This window comes from Dipodomys merriami, unplaced genomic scaffold, assembly GCF_024711535.1.
Source record: "Dipodomys merriami isolate MVZ:Mamm:240054 unplaced genomic scaffold, mDipMer1.0.p SCAF_20, whole genome shotgun sequence".
NCBI lineage: Eukaryota > Metazoa > Chordata > Mammalia > Rodentia > Heteromyidae > Dipodomys > Dipodomys merriami.
The window spans coordinates 32,096,345-32,117,446 of NW_027203382.1; the positions used below are offsets into that span (position 1 = coordinate 32,096,345).

The following is a 21,102-nucleotide window of genomic DNA, read 5'->3' on the forward strand; positions in this document are numbered from 1 at the left end:
TAAGATAAATGTTTGAGTTTTGAAGGAAAATGACAAAATTGCCTTCAGGCTACAATAATGACATTAATAAACTTGGATGCTGTCATGTTTGGTTCTCCACTGACATTTTTCTCTAAGATATTATTCATGGTTTTGTGATTCTAGGACTATAATTTATTTACATGGTAGACACTTCACTTTTAAAATATACACTTAATAGTTAAGTTTTAAATTTTATCAAATAGAAAGGTAATTCACTAAGATATGTGGAATAAAAAACCAAATACCAAATACAAATACTAGCCTTCAAAAATTTCCACAATGTAAAAATATGAGTATCAGGAAGGTAAAATGAATGAACACATTAACTACTAGAAGATGGGTAAATTGAAACTAGTTTTATAAGCTGTTGATATGTATCAGAGACTTTATGATGATTATTCCCTCTAATTCAATAAGTCCAATTCTGGGAATCTATTCTGGTAAAACAATGTGGAAGCACAAGGACATTTCTTATTAGCAATATTTGTATAACAGAACATGTCAAATGTTTATCAAAAGGAACTAGATAAATTTGGTAAAAAGCAATTAATATGTTATACTGTTAAATTATATACATAAAATTGCATACTGTTCTAAATTTCTAAGTGAAAGAAATATCATGATGACCTCCCCGTCCTTCTCCTGCCCTCTCTCCTTCCTCTCTCCCTCCCTCCCTTCTTCCCTTTCTTCTTTCTTCCCTTTCTTTTGTGTGCCAATACTGGGACATGAAGCCATACTCTACTTCTGGCTTTTTGCTGATTAACTGGGGATAAGAATCTCTTGGATTTGTTTACCTAGGCTGGCTCTGAACCACTGGTACCATTCTCTCTCTGTGTCTTTCTTTCTCTCTTCCTCCCTCCCTTCCTTCCCATTTCTCTCTCTCTCTCTCTCTCTCTCTCTCTGTCTCCCTGTCTCTGTCTCTCTGTCTCTCTCTCTGTCTCTCTCTGTCTCTCTAAGGTTGTGGGGCTTGAACTCTAGGCCTGGGTACTGTCTCTGAGCTCTTCAGCTTAAGGCTAGTGCTCTACCACTTGAGCCACAGCACCACTTCCAGTTTTTGGTGGTTTATTGGAGATAAGAGCCTAGTTCAGAATGTGAGCAGAGAATAATGGTTAGAAATTTTTTTCCTATTCTATAGTTTTAAAGAGTTTACTTAGTAAAGTGGCATAAAGTACTACCTGTCTGATAAAGGACCAAACATATTGAATTCAATACTAAAATGCTCATACTTCATAGGAAAAAGATAAGGAATGATATTTCTACATTATTATATGTAGGATCATCATTTAAATTCTATTCAATAATTTAATTTTTCTTCAACATAATTGATTATATTATCTAATATAATAACTGGATAACAGGTATGATAAATCATAACAAGAAATTAGCTATAAAAATTTATTTAATGAATGTTAGGATTAAAATTCATGAAAAAATAAATATTAGGCAGTCAAAAACCTGCACTTAAAAAACAAGAAGTGTCAAGATATCTGAAAGAAATAATTAGGTTACTGCTACAAAATGACAGTGGAAAGAAAGTGCATTTTTACAAAATTTAATGATTACATACAGAACACCTGAAAACACACAAATTACTATAGCTGCTGAATGAGATTTGTGAAAATGCCAACAAAATATCATAGACATTTTGAGAGCTGCCAAATGTGTTAGGACTTTGGCATTTTTTTTTTCTGTTTCTAGATAGATATTATGGAACTAAGCCTTCAAATAATATCAAATCTTGAGATTTAAGCCCTATTCATTATAAAAATCTCTTTCATTTATACATTTTATTGGATTCACTTTAAATAAGAAATAAGTTACTACAGAAATATTGGATAATAGAAGCAGAAACAACTATTAGCACTATACTATGAGTAACCATTGTTAATATTTTAGTGTGTATCTGTTTCTTGTATCTGCTTATATAAACACTCATCCATCTAAATTACATGAGTCTATCTATCTATCTACTTTTCATTTATCTATTTAGTTTGTACCTTAAAAATATCAACCCTATTAATTATTTTAGTTTGGCTGTACTGGGGTTTTGAACCTATGCTTGCTTGTTATGCAGGTGCTGTACACAGAAGTAATGTCTCAGCCCCACCCCCTTTCTATTGTAAAGATGCTGTACAGAGGGGTTACAGTATCATGAGTAAGGCAATGAGTGCATTTCTTGTCAAACATTGTTATCCTCTCCTTTGTTTTTCTCCCACTATCCCTTCCTGTCCCTATTCCTCTCCCCTCCCCCATCCAGCCCTTTTTACAGTCATTATTTGTGTGTCTCCTTTTTGACCTGGATGCACACCTGGACATTGATCTGCCTATTTTAAGCTTTCTGTTGTAGGTGTAATGACAGGCATGTGATGCCATGCCTAGGCTTTTTTCCTTTCAGATGGAGTCTCACAAACATTTTTGTCTAGGTTGGCCTGGAACCCTGATCTTTCAAATCCCAGCCTCCCACCTAGCTGGGATGACAGGTATATACCACTGTGCCCAGCTACTGGTTGAGAAGGGATCATGTATGTGTGTACTAGATGGATTTGAACCATAGTTTTGATTTTAGCCTTGGTGTGAGCCACCAGCACCCAGAAATGTATCAGCTTTCAATGGTGGACTTTGCAAAATGCCTTTCTGAGTACATAAAGAACAATGAAAACAAAGGACATTTCTTCATGGAATGAAATTCTAAAAATTTCTAGAAAATTACACCAGACCTGGATCTTTCTCCCAGAGTTAAAAGTGGCAAGGCATTTTGTTTTCAGAGCCAATTGGCATGCTATTGGCATTTGCTCAAAATTAAAAAACTAACAACAAAAAAATCCTCTTGGTCTTTTTTTTTTTACCTTCTTCTGTATTCAAGATGAAATTCTGTGAGCTCCATTGTAAAGCAAAAGAAGACACCAGGCAGAAAAGAAAACATCACAACAATACTGGGTCACATGATAAAGAAGATAGAATCTCCATGGAGGCATTTCTGTTTGGCATCTGCTAGGAATTACTCAGTCTTCTGGCTTTTGCTGAAGGAAGAAGTTGCCAACCACTTACAGCATGGTTCTTTAGCATAGCAAGAGACTTTGCATGAAGAGGTTATGTTGAAGACACCCAGCTTGGCAAACAGTCTGTGCATAGCTACACACAAGCATCTCCTACACAAGTTGGCCTCTGTGTCTTGACTCCAGCCTACTCTTGATATTGCTGCCAGGCTGGAGGGGTCTTCTCTCAATGCAACTGAGATCACATCCTTCCTCTCTCAATGGTTTCTTCATTGCCTGTAGGCTAACTCTAAATCCCTAATATGGCACAAAAATACCATACATAGGAAAGGGATATAACTAAGTAGATGAGCATTATCCTAACATATGCAAAGCCCTGTGTGAGTTTGATCCTTTCTGCAGTAACACACACACACACACACACACACACACACACACACACACACACACACACACACACACACACACACACACACACATTCATTAACCAAAAAATTGTATGGATTGACTTACTGCTTACCTCTTTTCTTCTCTTAGTTATGTTATACTCATACTTGTATTCTTTTTTTAAATTAAACTTTCAAAGCTCAGCTGATAGAACATTTTCTTAGGGAGACCTTCCCACATTCTTAGCCATGTTTAGGTTTTACTGTTACATATTTACAAGTTCCCTGTATTTATTCTTTTACTCTCTTTCTTGGTATTACTTGTTTAATTAGATTTTTTTTCCTATAGCTCAGAGGGGAGGGAGGTGTATGCTTGGTGACTACCAAATGATTACTGCATGGTAGTTTGAGAAGGGGGGGGTAGGGAAGGAGGGAGGGAGGGAGAGGATGTTGGTACTGGGTTTGAACTCAGGGCCATATGCTTTCACTTAGCTTTTTCATTCAAGCCGCACTCTATCACTTGAGCCATAGCTCTTCTTCCATTTTTTTGCTGGTCAATTAAGGATAAAGAGTCTCATGAACTTTTTGGTGCGCAGTTTTTAAAATGTGATCCTCAGATCTCGGCCTCAGCTAGGATTATAGGCATAAGCCAGCACTGCATGTCCACAAGATAGGTTCTTATTAATTATTTGCATTGAGGGGAGAAAGAGAGACAATCATGAATAAAGGCGATCATCAGTATGTTTGATGGTCATTACAGTTGCTATTTAGAAGGCTTTGAGATTCCATGAAAACAAGTTAATGTACTTAAAAAGTTCCTCAAAAGACTACATATACAACTCCCCTATGACTCAGCAATCCCACTTCTGGGCATTTACTCAAATGATCACAAACAAAGCCATATTAAAGCTACTAGCACAACTATATTTATCGCAGCATTTTTTCACCTTAGCTAAGATATGGAACCAACCCAGATGCCTCTTAGTAGATGAATGGATCAAAGAAATGTGATACACACACACACACACACACACACACACACACACACACACATACACACACACACACACACATACACACACACACACACACACACACATTGGAATTCTATGCTTCCATCAGAAGCATAGAAATTCCATTTGTTAGGAAATGGAAAGACTTGGAAAAAAAATCATATTAAGTGAAGCAAGCCAGACCCAAAGAAATACAGGTCCCATGGTTTCCCTTATTTTCAATAATTACTATATGTCTAGGATAATTTTATCAGATGAGCAGAAAGCTCAAAAGCTATGTCCATATGACCAAGTAAGATGATGATAAGTGAAATGAACCCCAAGATATACACACAAGAGGTCTTTCTTTGTTGTTGTTGTTTTTAATGTACTATGTGATTTTTTTGTTTCCTTTGTATGTTCTTCCCCCTATGGTATATACCCTCTTGTCACTGTATTTGATTTTGGTACCCTGCATCTTGTGTATACACTTGTCTAATTTGAGAAGGGGAAGGGGAATAACAAAATGCTGAAACAAGGACACAGGATGACCCATTGCAACAATGATACCCACAAGACACTATATTGGTAATGAACTTTACAACTTTGGGGGTGGGGGTGGGGAAGGGAAGGAATAGTGGGAGAACAACAAAGGAGGGGTAACAATGATTGACAAGAAATGTACTCATAGCTGGGCGCTGGTGGCTCACGCCTGTAATCCTAGCTACACAGGAGGCTAAGATCTGAGGATCGCGGTTCAAAGCCAGCCCGGGCAGGAAACTCCGTGAAACTCTTATTTCCAATAAACCACTAGAAAACCGGAAGTGGCATTGTAGTGGTAGAGCGCTTGCCTTGAGCTGAAGAGTTGAGGAACAGAGCTCAGGCCCAGAGTTCAAGCCCCACAACCAAAAAAAAAAAAAAAAAAAGAAAGAAAGAAAAAGAAAAAAGAAATGTACTCATTACCTTAGTCATGTAACTATAACCCCTCTGTACAGCATCTTTTCAATAAAATAAAATTAAAAAATTCATTTGGTATGCTATTTCTTTTGAAAATTACATATAAATTAGTGCACTGTAGTTAAAATTCCCTATACCCTTTTGTTGAACTTTTCCTATGATTATTTTTATTCTAAGTACTGATGGATGATTCTTCCTTACCAATAATAAGTCATTTAAAAAGTTTCTTAATAGATTAATTTAACCAAATAGATTTGGGTTTTAAATTTACCTTGATTTTGCATATTTATTCATATGCCTAGAATGGCATGTCCAAATATATATATATTGATACATATGACAAAATAAATTAATTTTGCTTTTGCTTTGTCCTTATCTTTTCAACATGAAGGGAGCTATAAGAGATTTCTTTTATCAAGTGCCAACTGCCTCCCAATCTCTGATCTAGTTCTATCTCTACCTATTTATTCATTTAGTGCTGATCCTCACACAGCCCCTGAACTTTTTTTTACGCCAGATTAGTGCTCTATCACTTGACTACAGCTCCACTTTCTGGTTTTTTTTTTTTTTGTTTTGGATAGTAAATTGGAGATAAGAGTCTCACTAACTTTCCTGCCAGGCTGGCCAAAATCCTCAAATCTCAGCCTCTTGTGTAGCTAGGGATACAGGTATAAGCTACCAGTGCCCAGCTTCTCTTTGAATTCTTTATTTTTATCAGTTTTTCATATTGCTACCTAAAACTTCAGAAATTACTTGCAACAAACAGGGTTTTATTGAAGAAGACATCAACTAGTGGGCCAATGTCTCATGTCCAGGTAGTGTAATTTCAAGTTGAGCTGGCTGTTTGGCATTTAATTTACTGGGCTGGAAGAGAGACTCTTATCATTTGCACTTTTTACTTCTCCATTTCATAATATTCATTCTACATGAATTTCTAAAGATATATGGCTTTAAAGGGTTTCTGGGCTTGATATGGGAGGACCAGGCTAAAATTTGGAAGTTTCAGATTTTTAACCTAAATGTCTGGAAAGAACTCTAGAGTTTGAACTCTTAGGAGTGGCCAAGGTTCTTGGATCCCCACCAAGGATGCATAAATTCATCCTTTTTAATTTGTAAGAGGTAGTGCCTCCCCCATTGTCTAGTCAGCCCTGAAAGGCAATGATTTAAATACGTGTTTTTGGTTTCTGAAGTTACCTGGTCTTCCCGGGAAGATCCTTTCTTTGGTTGTTGCTTCCTCAAAGCCTCATACTTTTGCTTTTCTCTTCGGTATTCTGCCACAGCACCATCTGGAGTGGCTTCTTCCTCTGGAAAACAGTAAGCAATACTTACAAGTTAGAAGTACACAGAGGTTCCTACTAATGCAAATGCTCACATCACTAAACAGAAAGTAAAGATTTGGGCTTAGGTTTCCTCCATTTAAAAACAAAACTAATAAGATCCATTTATTCAGAGAACATTTGTGTTCTCCTTTAGAAGGTAACTGGTGTTAATTTATTGACTAATTTTGCAAACATCTTTATTGTTTTATCTATTTATTTATCTTTATCTATTTTAATTGTTCTTCTCACTTGTATTTGTTAAATGTGATTGTAAATCACCTATCTTAGTTTTAAAATAACTAAGGCGCCCTAAAGTTAGCAGCTACACTTTCTTATAAGATATAATCTTCCAAATATGGGTAGATATTTCAACTACCTGACATTTTAGTTCACCAGTTATAACAACAACAGACTCTAACTTGATTATACTACATAAAATAAACATATATAAGTCAAGATAGACAAAAGAAAAAAATTCTTACTAAGATTTAGAAATTTATGTATTTGGTCCTACGATAATCCCATGTGAAGTAAATTAACGTGGGCTTATAAATTATAGTTTTATATATGTATATGTGTGTATATATATATGTATTCTGTATATTGGAAAATTTGTGACTAAAAGCAAAACAAGTAAGTCTAAACAATCTCTTCTTTGGCTGGTAAACCATGATGAGACAATGTAATAATGAAAGCCAGTCATCTTTCTACTCATGAGTGAGTGAATCAAAAGTGAGTTATCATTGTCTCACTGTTACCTAGTTTGAAGAACATCGTAAATGTGTACTACATTAACAACAGTAATTTTATTCAAGAGATCTTCTAGTTAAAATAAAATACATGAACGAAGAAATAATTGGCTCTTTTTGTGGTTACTTAATGTGATTTTGATGGCACTTGAAAGAAATGATCAGCTTTATAAGTAATTTTATATGGGTGCTTTTAAAGTACTCTATGTCCAGCTCTGTTTTCAAGACTAACAGCTGTAAATGCTGAGCATATTGATGAAAAAGAAACTATTAAATACAGAAATAATAAATCATCTTAGTGGGTTTTGAAGTTTTTCATGTATTTCTTTTGAATTATATCTTTGAATCTTTCTTCTTATCTTATAATGGTTGGATTTGCATACCTCAGGATTCCTATGAAACAGTTAATGCATTCCCTTTCCCCCTTTCTCCCACTCCCCTCAGTACAGGAGACTGTGTGCATTCTAAGCAAGAATTCTACCATTCTACTCCCATAAGGACATCGGCAGACCTAAAGATTTCCACTCTAATATCATCTTTCACAGCTTCTTTGTTGCATTTACCTCACAGTGTTATCACTTGCTTTCTATCGCTCTTTGAATATATCTTGCTGTTGTCTTCACTTTCTAATTTCTGCACCTCCTGTTTCTTTTTTTCTGGAACATGATAAACATCCCTCTTCTATTCTCCGATTAATGTTCCTTGCTTAACTCCTGCTCAATCTTTAGTCTCATATTGGCTGGCACTCCATTAAAGGATCTTTTCTCATTACAGTCACTAAAGTTAGATTTACGTGTTCCTTCTTTGAGCTTTCAGGGCACTCAGCACTTTACCACACTTCATGGTAACTTCTTGTTTACTTTGCTTTTACCTTCAGTGGACATTAAACGCCTTTGAGAAGTCATGTTTCCCCAGCACTCAGGGCAGCACTTGGCTCAAATACTAGAATCACGAAGAACAGTCAAATGATGGGATGAAGTAATAAATGGAATTGGAGAAGAGGAACATAAAGAGGTAGCAGGCCAATCTGGCCCAACCTGATTTACAGCAGTAGTACTTCACATGTGCCTGGAAGCTCCAGTTCCATCACTCTAATGCCTACAGCCTTTACCCACCATTTCCCAGTGACAGAATTTCATGATGTTCTAAGGAAAATTCTGGTGAGTATTCTTTGAAATACCTAATGCTTTCATGGTTGAAACAAATACACAAAAGATAAATTCTTTTTTTTTTTTTTTTGCCAGTTCTGGGGCTTAAACTCAGGATCTGGGACTGTTCCTGAGCTACTTTTTTTGCTCAAGGCTAACACTCTTAACACTTGAGCCACAGGGCCACTTCTGTGTATGTGGTACTGAGGAATCAAACTCAGGGCTTCATGCATGCTAGGCAAGCACTCTACCATTAAGCCACATTCCCAGCCCCAAAAGATGAATTCTTCACACACACACACACACACACACACACACACACACACACACACACACACACACACACACACACACACACACACACACACACACACACACACACACACACACACACACACACACACACACACACACACACACACACACGGGGGTACAAATGACTGAAAACCTTTATTTGTGGTGAGAATTTGAAAATAAATGCGAAGGCTAATAATGATGAATTCAACTATCTGATGTCACAGTAAGTCAAGATTAAAACATTCAAAACAAATTCAACTATGCTTACTTTTATTTTCATGTATTCCTTTCCATATGGTCTCTGTTAGTAAGGACCAACCTTTTGATTGCACTTTTCAGGAATGTGTAGCAGTGTTTTTATTCACTTTTTTGGAAACAGGCTCTTGGTATTTCCCCTGGCTATTCCCAAACTCATAATTCACACCGCCCTTACCCACAGCCTCCTGATTGCTGGGATTATAGTCATACACTCCATTGCTCACGTATTAGAAATCAGTGACAAGTAAATTGCTATGACTTCTGTTTATTGTTCACTCTAAAGATCTATGATACTATGATTATTAAGTCTGGTAAAGTTCTATTTAGATGGCATAAACACTAAAATTCTAACGTATTCAAGGTACATACAACCAAATGCAACAACACCTATATAAACACAAGTGCACCAAAACAGTTGCTCAATTTTTCAATTTTCTTACTGGGTATAAAGTATAATAACTAAGACTAATCAGAGTATATTCCATTTTCACGTTTTCATTTCTGATCAATACATTCTGAGTAATTTCCTTAACTTTATATTTCAGTTGTCTTTCCAGTTGTATCTCATCAGTTTTTAAACTATATCTGAGTTAATATTTTTATTTTACAAATTGTATTTAGCTTTTTTTTTTCCAAATTCATCCATTCTTTACATGACCTTAGTTATTCATTATTATTTTTATTCTTCAAAAAGTCTCTATTTTAAACATAATTATGTTTTATCTTTCACACTGTTCTTAGGATCCTTTTGTTTATGTCTTCTGGCTCTTCAGTGGTGGTCATTTTTGTTTTCTAATAATTTATTATTGAGATTAAGTGATTACATAAATTTCACAGTATTGTGAGACAGTAATACTTAATTAAAGTCACAAACACATTTTAACCTTCACAAGGCAAACTGTCATTAACATGGTCTATAAAGTTTGTGAATTCTATGAGCTTTGCAACAGCTTACACTAAGCTAAAGGAAAAAAATGTACATATTACCCGACGTGGAAGAAACAGTTGTATTATCAAAGCTAATTTTTTTTTATTGTGAGTTTATTTTTGTCTGAGGCTACCTCTTCTTCACACTACACAGGAACTCTTGGCACTCAAGATTGTGCAAAGGCTCCTTCAAAGAGGATTTGCATTATTTGCATTTCATTCTGCAAGATAATCAGAGGTTAAACACTACCTTTTTCTATGTTAAATTTTTGATTTTGGATTCTATACCATGTGAAAACATTCAGTATTTATACATTCAGACTTTCAGACCATATCTGTTAGGTAGTGTTTAGTTTAATTTTTTTTTTAATGAGACATTCTTTTTTCCTTCCTTCCCTCCCTCCCTCCTTCCTTCCCTCTCTGCTCCCACCCCAGCCCCCTTTCATTCCCTCTAAAAATGGAAAGGATTTTTTTGGCCTTCTTGACCAAGTGTATAGTTTTCTGTTTCCTACCTCTTTATATATACCTAAGGCTGTATCTTCTATCCAAGACAGAAGATGAAAATTCCAGATTCTAGCTATTAGAACCTACAACAGAGTCGAATATCATTCTAGCAACCTGAGTATTAGCATGCTCACTTAATATCCTGGTTATGTCTTCTTTTCGTTTCTGGTATCTAGGAATTTCCTTTCCCTTCCTCCTTCTTTTCCTACCTTCTTATTCTCAGTGTCTTTCCCTCGTGCCCATCATATTTTATTTATTTATTACATAAGAAAGAAGTTCTGTGTTAGCTCAGTCCATGCTACAGAACAAGAAGTAGTACACTCATTTCTCATGTGCTTGAATTCTGAATAAACAAAAATTAAAAAAGTAACTGGATAAATACAAATCTGGCTAATATAATGCAAAATACTTTACAGAATTATTTAAGTATGGAGTTCTCTACTATGGATTTTATTATAAATCTCAATGATAAATCTGAATGATTAAAATAATATGCAATATAATAACTAATCCTTAGCTGAAATTTCTGTGAAACATGCTAAATGAGTACAAACTAAGGATAGACTAAAAAAGGCACATTTATTGAGGAACTACTATATGTTAGACACCATGCTAAGATCTTTGATTACCCATGAAGGAGTATCCTTGGGGCTGTTTTACAAATGAGGAAAAAAGATAGGGCCATATATGATAAAAATAGGATACAATTTCAAGTCTGTAAAATATTAAAGGCTCACAGTATATCATACTGTCTTCAACTAATGTTTAAATTGAGAAAATGAAGTGCATTCTATGTGTCAGGTACTTGGAAAGATACTCTGAAAAAAATACAAACATATCTGATAAAGACTTATTACTCTTGAAATGAATCTAAATAGTAAAAGGAATTTAACATATGTGAAAATATTGAGAAATTGATGGGTACCAGTGGCTCAAGCCTGTGACTAGCAAATCAGAAGGCTGAGACCTGAAGCAGCTCAAAGTATCTGGTAGAAAAGTCTGTGAGACACCATCTCCAACTAACAAACAAAATGCTGATGGAAGTATTGTTCAAATGGTAGGGTACCAGTCTGAACAAAAAAAGCTGAGCAAACAATGAAGCCACTGACCAAAACCTAAGTATCAAATTTTGAATTCATGTGTGATATCAGTATCAGAAGGCTAAAGATTATGTATGTTCATGATTCCACAAACAAGGATCTAAGCATATACACATAAACTGACTAAAGGATGGTCTATTGATGGGAGAAGTTCCAAGGTGTAACTCCTCTGAACAACTAAAGAACTGGTTATCAAAATGAATATCAGGAAGCAGAAACATGTTTTTGGGGAGAGATTAAAGAAGGGAGCACACAAGATGAGCAAATGCAGTCATTATATTCATTGTACACTATACAAAACTGAATCATGTAACTAGGGGGTAGGAATGGGAGGGGAAATAATGTAGGAGCATGATGAAGGGAGTGAGTGACAGTGACAATGGCACATTGTACTCATAACCCGACTAATGGAATTGTAACCATTTTGTACAACTACTTAATGATACAATTACATTGTTTTCACAACGAAGATTATGTATATTATGGTATGAGTAAAAAGAGCTAGATGGGGCCTTGAGAATCTTCTAATTCAACTTTCCAGTGAAGAAACTAAGGTCCAAGTAAGGAAGTTATTTAGCTAGCTAGTGTGCCATGTGGGTGAGCAGCAGACCCTGAGCTAAAACATTCGAACTCCTAATTTAGATGACAATCCCTGGCAAAGACTAAAAGCTAATTCTATACTGAATCTTTTCTTCTGCATGGTAGAATGTCCACAACCCTTCCACAGGGGCTAGCCAAAAACTTAATTCTTGCTTCGCTTGCATCTCTCTACTGCTATGTAGTTATTGAACCAATAGCACCTATCCACAAATTTAGATAAGTGTTTAAACTCTCTCTTGACTCAGGACCAGAACTCAGGAGCTACTTGTTTCAAGTAGCTGATAAATAGATATGTATTTATGTGTGTATGTATATATACATATATAATATGGGCTCTTAAATGCCAGAATTAGTTAAAAAGGCTTATGAATACCTTAAGTTTTAGTGAATTTATTCCTTCAATATTAAACAAAAACTTTTATATAAATCAAGGTTATGAGGTAATAACAGTGAACATAATTTAAATACTGAAACAGATTTGTTGGACACAAAGTATTAATGCTACTGATGTGGAGTTATATCTTAATACACATTCTGAAATTACAACATTTTAATTAGATTTTTTAATACAGCAGATCTTGGTTAATTCCAGGAAAGGTACCAGACTTAAAAACAGCTAACACGACAGTTAACATTTCAAGTACTCACTGTATGACAAACACCAGTAATTGAACGACTTGTTTAATCCTTTTTATTAGCTCCATTTTTCTGATGAGTAAATTGAGGTAGTAGTAAGAGAGAAAGGAATTTATCTCAGGGACTATAAATCTGGGGCTACAAACCCCTGAAGTATGGCTATAAAATACAAACTTTTAACTAGCTTAGTTAGTTCTTCATGCTTGGAGAAAAAAAAATAAAGAAAACTTAAAAAGACAAACATTGCAATTGTACATAAAAGGCACCCAGGTAACACATCAATGTCCTGGTGAAGTAAAATCCCATAAAAATGGGGTAGGGGGCTAACTTTCCACTAGACCAGAACATATAGTTTAATGGATAATGAGAGAATAAGAGAAGAACAGCCTGCCGAACATTGAGTTTATGCAAGAACTTTCCATCCAGAAAGAACCTTATGGCTTCATCTTGATTCTCCCTGCTTAACTTTCCCCCTCATTCTAACCTTTCAAACACACGGCAGCAGTTCAGCATAGAATGGCAAGTGCCTTATCTGAATCATCCCCTAGGCTGTAAACTCACATGGCAGGCACAGCCCAGCTAGCATAGCATAGGCCTTGCATTTATTCTGTTAGTAGATGAAAGGACAAATCAATGGGTGAATCATTTTAAGTCTTGTATTAGAACAGTGTCTAGAGTCACCTTAATGCCAGACTAAAGAGAAGATTTCTGCGGAGTACACAAGGTGGGTCCCTACAATAGATTATTTTTAAATATTTTTTATTGTAAAAATACTGTACAGAGGGGTTACAGTTACATGAGCAAAGTCATGAGTACATTTCCTATCAAGCATTGTTTCAAGATAGTTGCCCAATTAAATGGAGCTATAACAACTAGATAATTTTGAAATATTGCTAAACAGAAGCTAGATGAGTTGGTGAAGCCAACTTTAAGTAAGCTAGCCTCGATTAAGGTCCCTAGGTATTAAGCTTTTGGATAGAATCCCATAACAGTTGCCATTCTCCTTGAAGAGGTCTTGGGGATAAATGACATATGTCCCCTTTTTCATTCAGAATGCCTTTGCTTCTGCCTGTTTTTAAAGAAAATTTGTTATGGAAATTATTGCAATGGGAACAGTCTGTGACATGAAAATGACAGCCTATATGTTTATATATATATGTGTATATATATATATATAAAACGATCATTTTTCATAAATATAGCCTTTAATATTTATTGTGTGACCAGAAGTTAAATCCTTACTATGTTTAAAAGATACTTACTTAAAAGATAAATGCTTGTCCAACAACCACGAAGCCCTGAGTTCAATCTCTAGCAATATGCATGCGAGCACCACCCCTCTGCACATACACCACAGGTGCACACACACACCACACACACACACACACACACACACACACACACACACACACCATTCACACTTGTTTGGATGTTATCTTCCAAGAGTAAATAAAAGAAAAAAAAAACCCAGTCTATCCAATGAATGACAAAATGAAAGAATGTTCATAACAAAGAAATAAGTTAACTATTTTCTATGTAGAAGTATATTTACAAAGAGTTGGCAAAAGGATGTTAAAAGTCTATGTTTTCTGTATTATGAACTCTGATAGGAAATCCACCATGTATTCATTCTCATTAATCAATTTTTATTTTCAGCATGTTTTCATGCCCCAAAGGAAACAATACTGGCTCCATCTGGTGGTCAATGAGCTGCTACAGTTTCATTAAAACTAGACGTGGTTAAACAGTGTAGGTGACTACCTGAAATACACTTGAATAATAAAGGTTGTTTAATTGTTTCATATTATTTTGGGAATTAAATTAATTTTTGTAAATAATGCAAAGCTATTTCCCTCTGTCTATTAGTTAATTTGAGAAATGTGCAAGTTATGAACTGTCTCAGAGAATAAATAAAGTTGAAATATATTGAAATTTTCAGATAGGATTATGATTTGGACTACATAAAGATATTTACTGATTTCCAGCTGTATTTCCCATTGGACACTTTGAGAAGAGACCCTTTATCTTGACTTTTAAATTCTGTATTAGAGGAATATATCCAGAATCACAAAAGGAAATACTAGCCTTGGGTGTTCTTAAGTATCAAACACCTGCTAATTTTAGAAATGAAAACCTGAGGTTCAGAGAAGTTCAATGATGGTGCTGGGCTGGAAATATCAGAAACCAGGTTTTCTGATGAGCCAGCACTGTTTGCTTTTGTACACACTTTCCTTCATGCTGAAGACTCATTGCAGGTGTACTGCACGCAACATAATACCAATTTTGGAACTATATACTTTATAGCCCAGTGTGATAATTGAAGAAATGGAATGTGGCTTTAATATAACTAAAATTCTCTGATTAGGAATTTCCTTTTTTAAAAAAATATTTTTCTTGTAAAGGCGATGTACAGAGGGGTTACAGTTACGTAAATCAGGTGTTGAATACATTTCTTTTTGAACAGTGTCACCCCTCCCTTATTTTCTCCCAATCCCCCCAGGAAACTTCTTAATTTTATGTATTTTCCCTTAAGGCATTGCAGATTTCTGAAAGTTTGTTTTAAAGCTCCAATTCTATCAAAATATAAAATCCTCTATTTTCAGAAATATATTGCTTTGTTGAGTTTATAATTCAAAAAGCAATCATACTGTTAATAACTTCTAGTCATAAAAGCATATAATTTAGGCTACTACAAAATATTACACTAAAATTCAAATGAATTGAAATAATCTTACCTAATATATTCAAAGATAAGGAAAGCCAGGTGTGGTGGTACATGCTTTAAATCTCAGCACTCAGGAGGTTGAGGAAGGAGAATCATGAGTTCGTGGCCAGCTAGGGTCAAACAGTGAGGCCCGGTCTCAAAAAGCCAAGAACTGTTGGTAGTTTAGTGGTTGCCTAACACATGCAAAGCCCTGAGTTTAAGGCCTCAATTCCTAGCACCAAGAGCAAAACAAAGAATAAAACGAAGCAAGCAAGCAAATAAACAACAACAAAAAAAAAAAACCCCAAAAACCTAAATCAGTAAAAATAGGTTCTGAATAAAAGCCACCAAAGTGGTTTAAATTGGGCTTAATTGTATTATCTTTTTCTAGAATAAACAGCGAGTTTACTCTACAATCTTAGGAGACAGACTGTCAGACAGATTCTATCTGATAAGTAGCTTTTTACCAGATGTTTCTCCATTCTTCTTAAAAAGGATTAAAAAACTGGAAACACAAAACAAAACAGAACTGTAACATACACATGATGATTAAAGTTTATTGAGTATTATTGAGGGACATGAATATCTTTTCTTCTGGGGGCTCCAGCTTTCTACTTTATAAGCTGTAGCTTGCTGCTCCTGTTCAAATTCCTGTCCCTCACACAGATTGATTGATGTTGCCCCCAGGTCCTTCAACAGAGCATACTTTGTACTTCTCCAGATGGTATGAACCACAGTCTTGTAGTCTGATGGCCACTTAGACAATACCTCCATGCCTCCCTGTGTTTCTGGATGTGGAAACTACACATTGTGTACACTATTTTGTTACAATAGAACAAAACAAAGCAAAATATCCAAATCCTTCAATACTAAAACTAATATTATGCCAGAAAATCAACTATTACAGAATATCTGCATGTCTATCAGTATTTAAAATAGGTTCTACTGTTTCATAATAAATCCATGAGATAATTTTTTCAAAGTACTTTACAAGAGTTAACAAACTGGTTCACATCAGTCCTTAAAACTTTTGCAAGTGTACTATTGCAGGGTATTAAAAAATATTCCCTAGGTGATTGTGGAAATTCAAGTAATAAAGTGGCTCCCCAAAATACAGATCTGAGACACAATACTAAGAACCCTGTGCATGCTCTCTGGCTTTCCCTAATTCTGTAACAACAGAAGGGGATTCTTCTCCCAATTTTATGCATGAGAGAGCAGAGGTTCAGAGAGGTTAAATCTCTTGCCTCAGGTTATATGGCTAATAAGTGATAGAGCAGGGGTTTGAAATCAGGGCTGTCAGACTTCAAAGACCATGCTTTTTCTCCTCTATTACACAGCAAACACTAGCGATGGCTGGTGGGGGGAGGTGACAGGATGGATGGCAAAGAGGGAAACAGTGACAGCTCCCAATGCTAAAAAGTCTGTATGATAGAGAAGCGTAACACACACACACTGCTAACTGTATGGATAGGCAAATGAGGTAAGATATGTCCTGGTAAAATATTTGTGAGGGGAGAGTCAGACAGAAGGGAGATCATATGGTATGAAGAGTACACAGTGTAGGCAACCTATTTTCTTCTTTGAAAATGAAGAATTTTCATTTCAGGTGTAAGTCAGATGGAGAACAAGAGAAATAAGACAAAAGTCTGATCATGAAAGTCCCTGAGTACCAGATTAAGTATTGAAACTTTATTTTTTGATGGGCAATGAGCAGCCATATTTTATATCCTTCTATACTGCAATGAAATAATTCATAAGTGTTTGTGAACATTCATAGAACTAAAGAAAGTGTGCTGAACTACTCTAGACTGTTAAATTGTTTGAATTCATTTTCTAAGATTTTTTAAAGGCTTATTTTCTTATTGCAGTACTTGCTGTAGTTAGTTGATAAAACAGGGTGTGTGTGTAAAGTTCCAAGTTTTTTGGTACCCACAATTCTCTTAAGTCAATGAACAATGCATTCCTCAATAATTCAATAAATTGTGAGAGAAAATGAGAGACACAAAGAGAGAAAGGTACACATGTACACACAAACACACACACACACGTGTGCGAGTGCACACACACATACTTGCTCCCCAAGATTTTAGGAAGGAACTTTGGAAAACATTCTGGTAAAATTATTTTTCCATACCTATCAGAATATTCTAATTTATACTGGAAAATATGTGCAACTATTTTAAAGCACCATGTCCAGTTGTTTCTGGCTCTGTTTCAGTGTCTCAGAATTCTTTACCTGCCTCAATCATGTTCTCTACCCAGATACTCAGATTCAAGTTCAGATTGCATGCCTGCCCCTAACTGTTATGTGTAGTGAGAGCTCCATCTCTTTGAGATGAACTGAAGGTATGGAAAAAGTCATCTAACTATGTTTCATCTGAAGTAAACTTGTGTCCAAATGGACTTTCTGGAACCAGAGGCTGGAGGGGGAGTTGGACCGGGGTCACCGCTCAATTTTAGTGGTAATTTGGTGAATTGTAGGCTAGCTCCCAGCCTGCTGATTCTGGCATCCAGCTAACAGGTCATGTTGCTTGTGGTTTATTTTATTTTTTAAGGAAACAATGCTTTGCAGTTTTACAGTGGAAAGAATATTGGATAGAAGTTCTAACTCCTCCTAAAATCTAAATCTAAGTTAGGGCAAATACTAAATATCTTCAATGTTTTGTTTCTTCATTTCCAAAATGGAAAGTACAATTCTTATTTAATCTACTCACAAATGTCGCAGAACTGAATGTAATGAAGCATGTGATAGAACTTTGCAAAGTGTTTATGTTATATAAATATGAAATGTTATCATTTGGCAGTGATCATTAGGCATTGTATTTTATGTCTGTAAGTAACTTTGTAGTTATGACTCCTTTCAAATAATTAAATCTCACTGAAGAATGAGTGTCGATACAATATTTAAAAACACTTGTTTAAATAAAATTCTGCACATTAAGTCTTATTTTCAAAGCACCAATAAAACTCTATAAGTGGAAGAAATGTGGAAAATTCTTTTATGAGGTGAACTATCAAAAGTTAATCTATATTTTCTACAAATTTGGATGCTCAAATATAGTAGTACTTGTAATAGGACTTAAAAAAATTTCAATTTGGCCAGGTGTTGGTGGCTCACGCCTATAATCCTAGCTACTCAGGAGGCTGAGATCTGAGGATTGCGGTTCAAAGCCAGCCTGGACAGGAAAGTCCCTGAGACTCTTATCTCCAATAAACCACTCAGAAAACTGGAAGTGATGCAGTGGCTCAAGTGGTAGAGTGTTAGCCTTGAACTGAAGAGCTGAGGGATAGTGTTCAGGCCCAGAGTTCAAGCCCCATGACTGACAAAAAATTTTTTCAATTTGCTCACAGGACAAACAGCATCTGCTAACATGCTAGTGTGATAGAAAAATCATTCTGTAACTCCTACTTTTTAGTTACTGCTTGTGCTTTTACTTACAGAGCCTTTCATGGGCCAGGCAGTATTTGAAGTACATAAGTATAATGGCTCATTTAAATGCTACAAAGAAGTAGTTGTTACTGGAAAGACCAGGGTCTTATACTTTAAAACCTATGCTTTTGTTAAAAGCTGAAAATTGTACAAGGATGTGAAGAGTAAATGTGGATGAGATCTAACTGAGGAGTCCACCAAAGTCAGATGCATGAATGTGAGCTTCCTGAGGGCAGAGACTTTTCTCTTTTTCATTGTTTTTGTGTTTGGAGCCTAGAAAAGTACCTAAGCTATCTCTCACCGATAAATCCTTAAAAGAATGAATGATTTGGTTTTATAAAAGTTAATTAATTTTTCTTAGAAAAAAGAAGTTATGAATGGAATGCTGGGTGCAGTGGTCCCAGCTAACTGGAAACAAAGGAGGATGCCTGAGAAGAAATGCACTCATTACCTTGCCCATGTAATTGTAACCCCTCTGTATGGTATTTTCACAATAAAAAAAAAAGAGTTGTAGGTCAGTCTGAGCAACACAGAGAGATCTCATGGTGGGAGGAGGGAGTGGGAGCAGGGAAGAAATAGAAAAAAGGAATGAAGATGGCAGAGACAAACTAGAGTAGATTGAAGGCTTTCCTTGTCTCAAACCTTGAAGCACTGTCATATTAAGTGCCTTTATATTTCCTTTTTCTGAACATTTCCTATGATGTCCCGAAAGTCAAAAGAATGATTAAAAAATAAAGTCCCAATTAAAAAAAAAACCAAACAGTTAAAAGTCTTACTCTTGTATTCTAAGAGCACATTTTCTGAGGAAAAGACAAATAAATATTTAAAACTATTTTGTTTTGAAATGACATTAATTAATTCTTTAATGTACAGGATTATTTGGGTTTGTCTGATAAGTTCTGTAAACTGAATTTGTCACTAAAAGCAATCTTATTCTTTTTGTTTCTTTTCCTGGTGAAGTGAAACATTTCTCACCCTCTTATTTTAGATTAGAATATAATTGCAGACACATTCTCACTGATTAATTGAAAAAAAAAAAACTCTTTGGCTTAGTCACTACATAAAACAAATGTATTGAGTGCAATGGTTCACATTCTATTCCCAGCTCTGTCACTCACTGGGATAAAAGCTCTAGTCTGTTTTACAAATGTTTTGTCTCTATTTTCTAAAATAAAAAACACATTAATTACTATTGTCTTCAAGGTATGCAGTAAATTAACTTATGTAATACACTATTAAATTACCCAGAAAAATAATTTTGAATGTAGAAAAATAAGTAAGCCAACCTTGAGAAATATTTCTGAGAAACTAAGTTCAGTAGTTCTTTCCCAATAAACTTCCCAGCATCTTCACAAAATACATACCACAGATTAACAAAATGTTGGCAGTAGTACAGCAAATGTTGCAACCATTTTCCCTTCAGCCATAACCAAATGGGTGAGAATAAACATGATTATTTTTCTATAAATATCTCAAATGGCAACTTAGAACAGTATAGAATAAAGTATCAAGGGACTTCTCCATGGGTTTATAGAAGAAAAAACACATAGGACTTACATTTGATAATGTTTTTCTTTAGCAGATCAGGCCAGAGACCTGAAGTCTCAAATGATACTTTACCTCACATATTCAGAAATAAGCCAGAAAAACGGAAACAAAGAAACCGGTGGTGCTAATTCTTGATTTGGATTATTTGAGCCCAAACTGTAAGAGAAGGTCTAGTAATATATAGTAATATATTATCATAGATACTATTTATCTAGTGTGCAAGGCCAAATCATAGTAATAGAACTACACACATAGCATAATAAATTTTTTTGTAGGTCGTGGGGCTTGGGTGCTATCTCTGCACTCTTCAGCTCAGGACGAGAGCTCTACCACTTGAGCCACAGTTCCACTTCCAGTTTTCTAGTGGTTCATTGGAGATAAGAGTCTCACGGACTTTCCTGCCTGGGCTGGCTTTGAACCACGATCCTCAGATCTCAGCCTCCTGAGTAGCTAGGATTACAGGTTTGAGCCACCGCCACCTGGCTCTAAAATTTTTATTTAATATTCTTTCTTAGGTATTCTAAGAA

General features: G+C 35.5%; 1 protein-coding gene across 1 annotated transcript in view; it reads right to left on the reverse strand.

The window, feature by feature from the left end:
* The window catches only part of Cwc27 (CWC27 spliceosome associated cyclophilin), a 192,606-nt gene that overhangs the window by 33,593 nt on the left and 137,911 nt on the right, over positions 1-21,102 (reverse strand). Inside the window, exon 12 of the mRNA XM_070031387.1 lies at positions 6,547-6,656. Within this exon, the coding sequence (XP_069887488.1) occupies positions 6,547-6,656 (110 nt within the window). The remainder of the gene's footprint in view (positions 1-6,546; positions 6,657-21,102) is intronic.